At 33.7% G+C, this 12,091-nt stretch overlaps 1 protein-coding gene across 2 annotated transcripts in view; it reads left to right on the forward strand.

Annotated features, from left to right (window-relative positions):
- The window catches only part of PCSK5 (proprotein convertase subtilisin/kexin type 5), a 610,712-nt gene that overhangs the window by 172,032 nt on the left and 426,589 nt on the right, over positions 1-12,091 (forward strand). For both annotated transcript variants that reach the window (XM_051998572.1, XM_051998571.1), the window contains exon 5: positions 6,383-6,459. In XM_051998572.1, coding sequence (XP_051854532.1) covers positions 6,383-6,459 — 77 coding nt within the window. The remainder of the gene's footprint in view (positions 1-6,382; positions 6,460-12,091) is intronic.

A 12,091-nucleotide genomic window follows, 5' to 3' on the forward strand; every position in this document is an offset into this window, starting at 1 on the left:
TCTCCACATACTGGAGATACAACCTACAATCTTAGAGAACTGAATTGGGGAGATCCAGTAATAAGTAACTAGCTAGAAATGAACAACATAGCTAATATATGTATATGTAGAAATAAAATAATCTTATATATAATATATAGCTGAGCTATTTAACATAATAATACAATGTACATTATAACCCAGATATTTAGTATATGTTGTAGCCAAGATATTAAATTACATTTTCCTATATATCTTGAGAAATAAATGTAATATTACATGTACTATTAGAGTATGCATATATGTAATATTACAAATATTATTGGAAGATAAAATATCTGGGATATTTACCTAATTCACTTTTCAAAACTTGTAGAGTAGGTCTTCAGTGTCTTCTACCATAGATTCAAGATGCTTTGTGGTCTTCACTCCTAAAACTATACCTCATTGATCTTCATCAATAGACTTATATTAGCTTTAACAATCAGATATTGAAGGCAATTAACTTAAAATACAGACATTTACTGATAAAACTTTGTGAGCAGTAATACCAAAAAATTTCCGCCTGCACCACTGGGGCAAACCCTTTCACCAATGTACAGTGAGTGGAAAAAGGAAGCATACATACAATATGGTATGCAAGCACACATAGCTGAAGCATGTCTGGTACTAAAAGGCATTGGTGAACTTTCGTTTCTTTTTATATCCTCATACAGCTCTATTCTGTTCACAGTATCTTCTGTGCATATTGTTCAGTGGGGTTCCCTAGGCCTATTGCCTTTTGGGTATAGTGTTTCTGGGTGAATAATTTCACTGCAAAATGACATGGCTGATGGGATATTGGAAAAGGAGAAAAAATTACTTTTACTTGCTACTTCCTTCTGGGAGAGGAGCAAGGAGAAAGAAAAGAATGATTTCTCTTAATATTTGGCTTATTCCTCCATAGATGGCTTTCTTCTCTACTGCCAAGAGTCCATTGATTACTTAGCAATTGGGTCAATTTAAAGGGCCATCAAGGATGTGGATACTTTTTTTGGATATAGTAGAAACACTTGTTGATAGCCTTGCAATTACATGTAATTTGAGAATTTCTTCTTTGCTTAAGAAATTAAGGAGTATTAAAATTTCCCACTAATTTTATCAAACATAACTGATTTCTTTATGCTTTGCCTAAAACCTAAAACTTTGTTGTTGTTGTTGTTGTTGCTTTTCTCCTAATACTCTGATTTCATCCACTGGGCTGAGACAGGTAGATGGGGATCAGGTGATTATAAGTCTCCTGATTAACTCCCTCTAATTACAAACACATGCATGCACACATGTATATGTGAGTAAAATGTGTATATATCCGTACATATACAAATATATGTGATCATATTATTATATCTAGGATATACTGTAACCTATTTAACATGTATAGGACTGCTTGCCATATGGAGGAGGGGGTGGAGGAAGGGAGGGGAAAAATCGGAACAGAAGTGAGTGCAAGGGGTAATGTTGTAAAAAATTACCCTGGCATGGGTTCTGTCAATAAAACATTATCTAAAAATAAATAAATAAATAAAAATAAAATAAAAAAAAAATTAAAAAGAAAATAAGAAAATTAAAAACAAAACAAAACAAAACAAATATATGTGGATTTATTCAGTTCTAATTTCATCAGTATAGAGACTCCCCTTAATAAATTCAGTCATGAATAAAATTCAAATATTAATGCTATAAAAATAGAAATATGGAATGTCCTTAATCAAGGACAGACATATCTTCTTTACTTTGCTGTGTATTTCTGAAAATACAAATATATTGGCACCATAATCAGTTTTTTTCTCCATTTCTACGCTATCATCTTGTTTCCTTTTAAAACTCTGTTTTCTATCTATTTACTGTTCTGTTCCCAATCCTATAAGTTGAGTACCTGTTTTAATTCTTACTTCAGCTGAGGGATGACCCATTTAAACAACTATATTTAAATATTGGTTACAGTTTCTCAATTGCAATAATTTCTCTGAGCATGCATAACTAGATTTATCTTGTTTGTTTTTTAACAACTCAGAAGTTTTAAGATAATGTCTATGATTTTAATATCACCTAATACAATACAATCCAGAAATTTGACCATCCTAATTCTTTCTTCAATAGTACCAGAACAACTATTTAATTAGACCAGTTCTATTAAATAATTAGTCCATTTACAAAAATCAGTTAAAATGATTATTTGATGTCATGTAGACAAAAATAAAACTTAGAAGATTTTTTTTTAAATTAACAACCAGGTAAATTTATATCCATATATATAGCCTAAATGATTCCAAAGTAATATGAGTATTCTGTTTTTCTATTTTTCCATGGATTTGTACATGTAGATTTCAAAAAAAAAGACCATCTTTATTCTCTGTTCTCATATAGAGTACTTTATTCCATGTCATCATGTGTTTTTCATGTATCTGAATGGACAAGATACTTAACTTCACCACTCGATATTCCATACTAGTTTTCAACATCGCACTCTTAAATTACAAGAGCTATGGTGTGAAAGAGAAAAGAGCTTTTTTGGAGTTTGGTGTTTATTTTTTTCATTTTCCATTCCTAACTGAAGAGTTCCTTATGGTCAGAAGAATGGAAAAAGCCATGTTACATATAACTAATTTGACATGATAACTTCCTGGCTTTTTCCTTGAGTGCAGGATTATTTCTACTTTTAGCTCCATCTTTCTTCTCTCATTTATGTAAATGTAAATGTGACACATTGGTAATCCAGATTTCAAATGATCATACAATCTCTGAGTTGGAAGGAACATCAGAAGCCATATAGTCCAAATTGTACCTGAAAAAGAGTGTTTTGTACAGCCTACTTGACAAATGGAGGTTCAACCTTTGTTTGAAGCCTTCTGAGGAAGGAGAAACTTAGTAGCTCCTGAAGTAGCCCATTCCACTTTTGGATATCTTTATAGGGATGTTTTCCCTAATATGAAGTCTTTATCTGCCTTTCTATAACTTAATCTCATAGTTTTTAGCTGTACCTTCTGAGGTCTGATCTCTCATCCTCTCCTTGAAACCAGAGAGACCAGTCTCCAAGGAATATGGTAAAATTCATCAGTGATTTCCTTGAGGAAGAAAGGGAAAGAAAATAATCTTATTCAGGTTCCTGTAGACATACTCATACTATTTTCCATCTTTTAAAACAAGAAGTCATATAGTACAACCCTCTCATGTTATAGGTAAGGAAACTGAGACCAAAATATCCAAGAGTACCTTCAATCTGGATATTACAGGAAAATACATAGCTGGACAGGTGATTAGCAATAGAGTCAGAATCTGGAACTTTTTGCCCTAGTATTATTGCTTCTCTCCAAATATGAATTTATTCCTTCTCCATCTTTTAGCCTTCTTTGGACAAAGTTGTATATCACAGAATCATGGATATAGAACTGAATGAGGCTTTAGATGTCAGCTAGTAACTCTATCATTCTACAGATGAAAAAAAAATGGAGGCTCAAAAAAAGGAAGTCACTGTCCAAGGTCTTGTGATTAGCTAATCATTCTTGGTACTAGACTTTTTTTTTTTATGCCCAACTAATTTTATTTCAGTCTTACTAATCTAATGAGTATTGTTAATTTTTCCTTCTTTTTTTTTCTTTATGAGATGCAAATAACTGGTAGTTCTGTAATTGTTGCAGGTAATGACTTTGAAAATTAAGACATAAAAAGGAAGGATTTGCCATGTCAACTGGTCACCTGTTGTCAGATTAATTAGATTGAGTTACACAGTCTGGGTAGGAGTGGATGTTTGAATTAGAAATTATTCTCAATAGAAGAGCCTTGGGTAATGGCAGAAACAATAATTATGATAAAAAATTAAAAAAACAAGTATTTAGCCAACATTTAATTTTAATAGTTGTTCTTTCCAATTTCATGTAAAGTCAATTTTAACATTCATTAAAAACAATTTTTTGAGTTTCAAAATTTTCTCCTTTCCCTCCCCCTTCCTAAAATGATAAGCATTTTGATATGGGTCATATATGTGAAATCACATAAAACATAGTTCTATATTAGTCATGTTTTTACCAACATTTTAAAATAGAAATATTTATAATAGGAAAGTTTAGAACTGCTTTTATAAATGTTGAGTGAAAATTTAAATTATTTGAAAATCCAGGCAACTAGATTTAACTAGATTTAGAACATATTCTTGGTCATTTAAAAGAAATCCAAATTTGTTTTTAGCTTTACCTTTTCAATATGAGAACGATAATATTACCTTATCACTTTGATTATAAATGGGGAAAGGGAGATAAAAGTAATATGAATTAATGATGTCTAAAATATCAACTTTAAAAAATTGAATTTGATTTTTTTAATCAATGAAAAGAACCTCTTCCTCCATTAAGAAAGAAAAGAAAAGAAAACCCACAATTGTCACATTCACCTATGTATAGTATGTAAATATGTGGATATATAATGTATGTGTGAGTCTGTATATATACATTTTTCTCAATCTGTACTGAATCTATCATTGTAATCATTATTGATCATAGTTCCCAAGTCTTTTAAAATTATTTTTATTTATTCATTATTTATTAATTAAACAATATTTGCAATATTGTTATTATATAAGTTGTTCTCCTGGTTCTGCTCACTTCACTCTACATCAGTTCCTATAAGTCTTCCCAAGTTTCTCAAAAATGATCCTCTTCATTATTTCCTACAGAATCACAGTATTGTATCACATTCATATGCCATAACTTACTTAGCCCATTCCCTAATAGATGAGCACATCCTCAGTTCTTCTTTTTTTGCCACCGCAAAAGTGCTGCTATTATAAACGATTAGAAAATAGACATTTTCTTGCTTAAATTATATTAGCTTTTCTCATTTTAAAGTTTGATATTTGCAACTAGGTTAATAAATACTTTTAAGAAGTGGTCCTTCTGTGCCCACAGCATTATCAGACTTTGCTTATTCTTTGATCCAGCAGTATTTCTACTGGTCTTATATTCCAAGAGATCTTCAAGGAGGGAAAGGGATCTACATGTGCAAAAATGTTTGTGGCAGCCCTTTATGTAATGTCAAGAAACTGGAAACTGAATAGATGCCCATCAATTGGAGAATAGCTGAATAAATTATGGTATATAAATGTTATAGAATATTGCAATATAAGAAATGATAAGCAGGATGATTTCAGAGAGGCTGGAGAGACTTACATGAACATGATGCTAAGTGAAGTGAGCAGGACCAGGAGATCATTGTACTTGGCAACAGCAAGACAATACAATGATCAATTCTGATAGACATGACTCTTTCCAACAATGAGATCAATCAAGCCACTTCCAATAATCTTGTGATGAAGAGAGCCATCTACACCCAGAGAGAGGACTGTGGGAATTGAATGTGATTGTTGTGATTTGCTTGAATTTTATTTTCTTTCTCATTTCTTTTTTACTTTCTTATTTGATTATTCTTATGCAATAAGATAATTGTGTAAATATTTATGCCTATATTGGATTCAACTCATATTTTTACCATCTTTAACATATATTGGATTACATGCCATTTAGGGGAGAGGAACACCAAAAAACGTCAATAAAAAAATAAAAATTTAACAAGTAGTGGTCCTAAGGGAACTTAACAAATATTTATGGGTGATCTTTATTTGGTTTATTCCTTGTTTGTAATTTTGTTATCTTTGCAATATGTTGAGTGATTTGCATGCTTTGTTCAATTAAAAAGACATGTATTAAGCATTTACTGTGTCCAAAGCACTGTTCTAGGCCCTGGGGGTAATACAATTTTAGATAAGACAGAATTCCTGATCTCAGAGAATGAGGTAAGGATGTTGAGAGTTGGAAACTATTAACAGAACTTATCTTTGCTTCATGTTTGACAAGGAAACCTACAGTGAAGAGACAGGATTTCAGCAAGTTGCAAATATTGATGACTTAGTTACATGTGAAAGTTCTCCACTTCGGAGTGTAAAAAAAGGACTTGCTGGTGAGAATGGGATACATAGACAAAGGCAATAGTAAATAACTAGATTTGAGGACATACAAGTAGGCAGAGAACTAGACTGATTTCTGAGGAGCAGAGGCACTGGATTTTTTGAAAAGCCATTTAAAACAGTTAAGTAGCTCTAATTGTGTACTTGTTCACAATATATCTTTACCAACTAACTATATGGGGTTCCTCCTACCCATATAGGAGAAATAAAAAATGATGATTTGCTGATTGTTACTGTTTTAACTACCCTTTCCTAAAACACTCTGTCATCATTCAACCATGAGAATGTTAGTTAACCTAATTACTCACTTACAGGATCTTGTTAAAGAATGCATGAACTTCATGAGTTAATGGATAATTAATGATCATCCATCTTTGTTTTTCTCCCTTTTCCTTCTATTGGTTACAGGATTCTCAGGCAAGTTTCGATGTGAATGGGAATGATTTCGACCCAATGCCTCGTTATGATGCCAGCAACGAGAACAAGTAAGGCCCCAGTGCAGGGTGACTTGGTGTGTCTGACATTTGTTTCCTTCAAGTAGAACTTTGCCTTCTTTTCATTATGTGGGAAGTATATTCATGAGAAGCTTTGAAATAAATAATGGCTGATCTTCATCTCAGAAAAGCATTAGGAACACCTGGCTTCATGCCTTGTTTCCAACACCATGATCATGAGCCTTTGGAATATAAAACTTTTAACTAGATAGAAAGCTGCAATAAAATTTCCTAACCTCTCAGAATCACATGCAACTCTGTAAGATAGGGATTTTAAACCTGGGGTTCTCCCTTGGTCCAAAGAAATAGACTTCATGGACTTTGTGAATTATATCTGTATACAAATACTATTGATTTCTCCTGTATTTTATTTTATGTATTTAAAAGCATCAGTCTGAGGAGTCCTGAAACTTCATTAGATTGCCCAAAAGGTGAGGTCCATGACACAAAAAATTTAAAAAGTTCTATTCTAAGAAGACTATGTTATAAATAAGTTGCCCCCATTGATAAAGAGAGATTCCACAGTGGATATCCCCCAAACCAATGAAATCATAGATTCAATCCCACCTTCTCACCCCATCCCCACCCAACTCAGTCTTAGAACAATACTATCAGCAATCAACCTTATCTCTTAATTGACCACTAGGTTTCATGTTATATGCCAGGGTGGCCACAATGAAGTTACTATATAGCTATACAGTCCTGAAGAATACACCAGCCCAAACCAAGTAAGATATTCCTAGGGGATCTTAAATAACAATCTGATGATTTAAGCAAGTAAAAAGTCAAAGAAGATTATTTACTGACCCACTCTTATAGGCCTTACTTTTTTTTTAAAGATTTTTTTTTCCTGTTCCCCTTTTTTCCCCTGCCCATTATGGTTTTCCCTATTGTATTTGGTTCATAAGATCACAGATTTAGAGATGGAAGTGACATCAAACATGATCTACTTCAGCTCTCATTTTACAGATAAAGGATCTGAATCCCAAGGACATTCATAATTTACTTCAGGCCACATAGGTAGTATGTGACAGAGGTCCTGCAAAGTCAATGTTCTTCCTCTCTATTAGAATGACAGTGAGCTGAAATTCCACTTGATTCCAGTCACCAGAAAACCTGAAATATTCAAGATTAATGCAATTTTCTCAAACTTAGTCCACATACAGACTACAGAACTCTTGCTGCCCACCTAATCTTTGTCCCATTTCCATTTGTCCATTTGTGCTCATTTCCAGTGATTCCAATTATTATAAATAATAAATAATAGCATAAATAAATAAATAACAGTAAAATAATTATACTAAAAGGAAAACAAAAATGGTTATTTTGATGATCATCTTGAGGTAATTTATTGTTCTTATTGCTTTTGATTGTTACTTATTTTTGCTTAATTTGTGTTTAAAACAATACAACAATTAACAAACATTTATCAGTAGTCTTTTAGATGCTAGACACTATGGTATAGGCATTAGGAATATAAAAGAATGAAAGAATCTCTCACTTACGAAGCTTACATTCTGATCTAATTTGAATTGCATGTATGATCAAGGAATCTTCACATTCATTATAACACTTTAGAACAAAGATTGGGGGTATTGTTTTTTGTTTTTACCATATTGAATTTTTGTATGTGGCTATATGCTCTGCTCTAGGCTTTCTTATTTAAATTTAACATGTCTATGTCTTGTTTAGGGATGTTTAAAACAATAACAAAGATGGTTTATACATACTATTACAACCTTTTAAATATTCAACCTCATATAGTAAATATGAATAATACTTGCTTGTCTTTATAGAAAAGTAGTTAGTAGACCTGCACTAGTCCAATAACCTTGAATGAAGTCATATTATTTTAGGAATTGTGTATGTACATATAGTTTATCTTACTTCTCACAGATAGCCACAACAAAGTAATTGTAGAAAATTTGCTGCTATTGTTGGCAATGGATAACTGAATGTTACTGATCGTGTGTCACTGGTAAAAGGATTAATATACAAAGTAATGGGAATACAAGTTTCTAGAACTTCCCTGAAGCAACACAGAAAAGAGTCTAAATGAAGGTGGTGATCCTGTAACCTATACACAGAATCCCAATGACAGTGCTTTAAGGAAACAGAAAATACACACAGGGTGGTGGTACTTTCTAATCAAAGGAATTGATGTACCTGAATCTATTATGTAAACTCTCTTTGGAGAAAAGTGTGGGAAACTCAGTAAGTTAGCAGGGCACAGCTGGTAAATTTCAATATGTCAGATCTATGGACCATCTACAGTGGATATTTGGTAAGGAAAAAAATCAAGAAAACATTAGCTCAGGGCTTATTAGGAAGGAAGGTAAAAAAAAATCATTTATTAAGGACCTACTGTATGGTAGGTCCTGTCCTAAGCATTTTACAAATATCATATATTCCACCAGTCCTGGGAAGTAGATGTTCTTAGCTGCTTCACTTTATAATTGAAGAAACTTTTAGGCAAATAGAGATTTAGTGACTTGTTCAGGGTCACAGAGCTAATATCTAAGGTTAGATTTGAACTCATATCTTCCCAGCCCAGTGCTCTAGTCACTGTGTCACTTAGCTGCCAACTCTGAACAGCTTATTTTCAAGTCATTTTAAACAACGATCCAAAGTTGTGGGTGGGGTGGAAGTTGGAGGGTGTTTTTTGGACTGGTGATTTTCTTGCTTTGGGGAATTCCTAGCATGGAAATTCCCTCCACAGTTGCAGATGAGCAACTCCTACATAACTTAGTCTTAGCATATTATAGATTTGCAAAAGGACCCTGAGAGATTAAGTGATTTGTTCTTACTAGTCACAGAGCAAATATGTGTCAGTAGTGGGACCTGAACCCAGATCTTATTAGTGGGGAGGGAATCTCCAAAGAATATATGTAAATAGGTCATAGATTCCAGGGACATTGAAAGAAAGAAGTAGGTAGACCCAGATAATCAGTTGGTTTTTGGTAACTTAGTGTCAGAGTCTCTGCATTGTTACATTTTTAATGTTGACAGATGATAAGATTAATGATCATTGAAGGGCATGGCTGACAGATGGCTGCATCTAGAATTCATCTTTTGTATTTGAGTTGTGGCTTCAGTTTTATTTTGCAATTTGTGTTTTGAACCTGTGATTTTTGCCTTTCCCAGTCTTTCCAGAGCCTTTGTTCAGACAGTCATCTATTTCCTGTCAGCTGTTAGTTGTACCAAGACCTATCTACCTGCCTGCCTGCCTGCCCCATTCCATCCCCCAACCCCATCTGTTCAGAGAGATGATGCTCAATCTCATGATTGCAACGTAGGCTTATTATTGTGGGGTGTAAAGATTTCTACCACAAGCATGTTTGGGCTGGTATACACTAGCAGTGAAATAGAGAACATTTCATTGGTAGGATGCTGCAATAGAATTTCTTTTTCTCTGCTGAGTAGAAGGCAATCAGCTGTGGATGAAGTCATCCTGCTTTCCAAGACATCATGATTTTTTTTTCATTCTTAATGATGCTGATCAATCTTATCTCTGCTGAGCCCCAGCTTGATTTCAGAAAGTTAGGTTAAAAACGTCCCTAGCTCATGGGAGTCCACTGACTGAATATAAAACAGTAGACCTATAGGTATGTTTATTTTCATATCTAACTATTGTTTATTAAACAAACAGGTTTAAATATTTTATCACAAGGAACTCAATATCTGGGTGCATTTTTTCCCTTTACCTTTTTTTAGGATTATGGAAATTATGCTATTCAAGTTTAGTATTAGGACTGATTTATGCAGAGGCAGATATAACCTCTTCTTTAAAGGGTAAATACTATAAATCAGAATACTTGAAACACAAATGCAATGATATGCTGGTAAAAATTTAACAACTAGCTCTCTGTATATATGACACACTTTTAAGCTTAATATGGATTATTAACTTTTTTTTAAGTCTAAATGCTCAATGAAACAATGACACATTCTGATTTATAGCATTTACAAACTTTGAGGAGTAACGCCCATACTGAGAATTTAAGTTGGCTTTCCCCAGCTTGTACAAGCTGGCTCCAGTCTCCCTCTGAGTAGATCACAAGATAAGATTTAGGGCTCAGGTGGACATGGATGCCATATGGTCCGATTCCCTCATTTTATAGATGAAAAAACTGAGTTCTAGAGAGACTTAGTGTCTTGTCCAGGTTCACATAGTTTTGTTGGCTTTTTTTAAGTCAATGTTTTCCTCTTCATTCTGTATTTATCAACTTGATATAAGATGGTATTAGGAAAAGGTTTTTTTAACATTGGTTAGGCCTAGAAGGATATTACCCAGCCTATCTGAACTTCTTTTCCCTTTAATATTCTTCAGTGTATTTAAAACACACCTTCCTAGTTGTAGGCTAGTATGACATAGTGAAAACATTACTGGACTTGAAAGCAGAGGATGTTTCTAGATTCTCACACTTCCTTACTATGTGACATTAACATCAGAGGATCATAACTGGAAGGGGACCTTAGACATCATCCAGTTGAGTTAGAAAGAATACTCATTCAGCAATCAGAAACACCTTTCTAATGTAGTATGTGATTTTGGACAAGTCTTTTAATTCCTTTGTATCTCAGTTTCCTGATCTGTAAATGGAAGAGATTATACTAGATGATCTTGGAAGTCATTGACAGCCTGAAATCTCTGACCCTACGTCACCAAATCTTTCTGTTTTGTTCTTGTTGTTTAATGTGTTAAGTGAAGGGATTGGATTATTGTTGCTGTTTATTCACAATCGTTCTTTGTAACCCCATTTGGTATTTTTTTTGGCAAAGATACTGGAATGGTTTGCCATTTATTTTATAGATGAGGAAACTAACTTGCTTAGACTTCCACAGCAAATCTGGGTTTAAGGCTAGATTTGAACTTAGGTTCTGACTCCAGATCTGCTCACTCTATCCACTATGCTACCAGTAACTGATTTAGATGGTAATTGAACTTGTTTCACTTGGATCCCTTTCATTCATTCACCTATCCAACTACCTTCACCTCTGACATTACATCCCATTTATTCTCTCTGTAACTTATGTGCACCTAATTATTTACATGGTGTCTCTCCGGTGTAATGGAAAGGTTTGAAATGTATATTCTTTGAGAACAGGGATGCTTTTTACATTTGTTTATATTCCCAGATTTTTTTAAACAGTATTTGGCACATCATGAGTGCTTATTGACCAAGAGACTTGACTCAAATGCCTTTACCAACTCTAAATCTGTGATCCTGTGTAAACTGGGGAGTGGTCCCTTAAGAGTCAGTGGAATGGGCACAAACACCTTGAAAGTTTTCCAAGCATAGATCAAACTTTCCCTCCTCCCACAAACTTTTGTGAAAATAACTCCTTTCATCTAAATGCTTCTATTTACATTGACTCTGACATGAACAAAAGACCTTTCATTTGCAAAAGTTATAAAAATCCCTTTCTCATGGGTTGTGCTAGTTCCTGAATGGTGGCATGTCATGTCAGACTTGAATAATTGATATTGGAGAAATAGCCTTCTTAGAGGGGACCAGAAAGCTCTGGCTTCACATTTAGCAGTTCTCCCACTTACATTAGTCTGCCAAGTAAAGCTGACTGAATTGTTCTTGGTTTAAAATAGAAAATGCCTCCTTGCAAA

The sequence above is a fragment of the Antechinus flavipes genome, chromosome 1 (assembly GCF_016432865.1).
Source record: "Antechinus flavipes isolate AdamAnt ecotype Samford, QLD, Australia chromosome 1, AdamAnt_v2, whole genome shotgun sequence".
NCBI classification, from domain to species: Eukaryota; Metazoa; Chordata; class Mammalia; order Dasyuromorphia; family Dasyuridae; genus Antechinus; species Antechinus flavipes.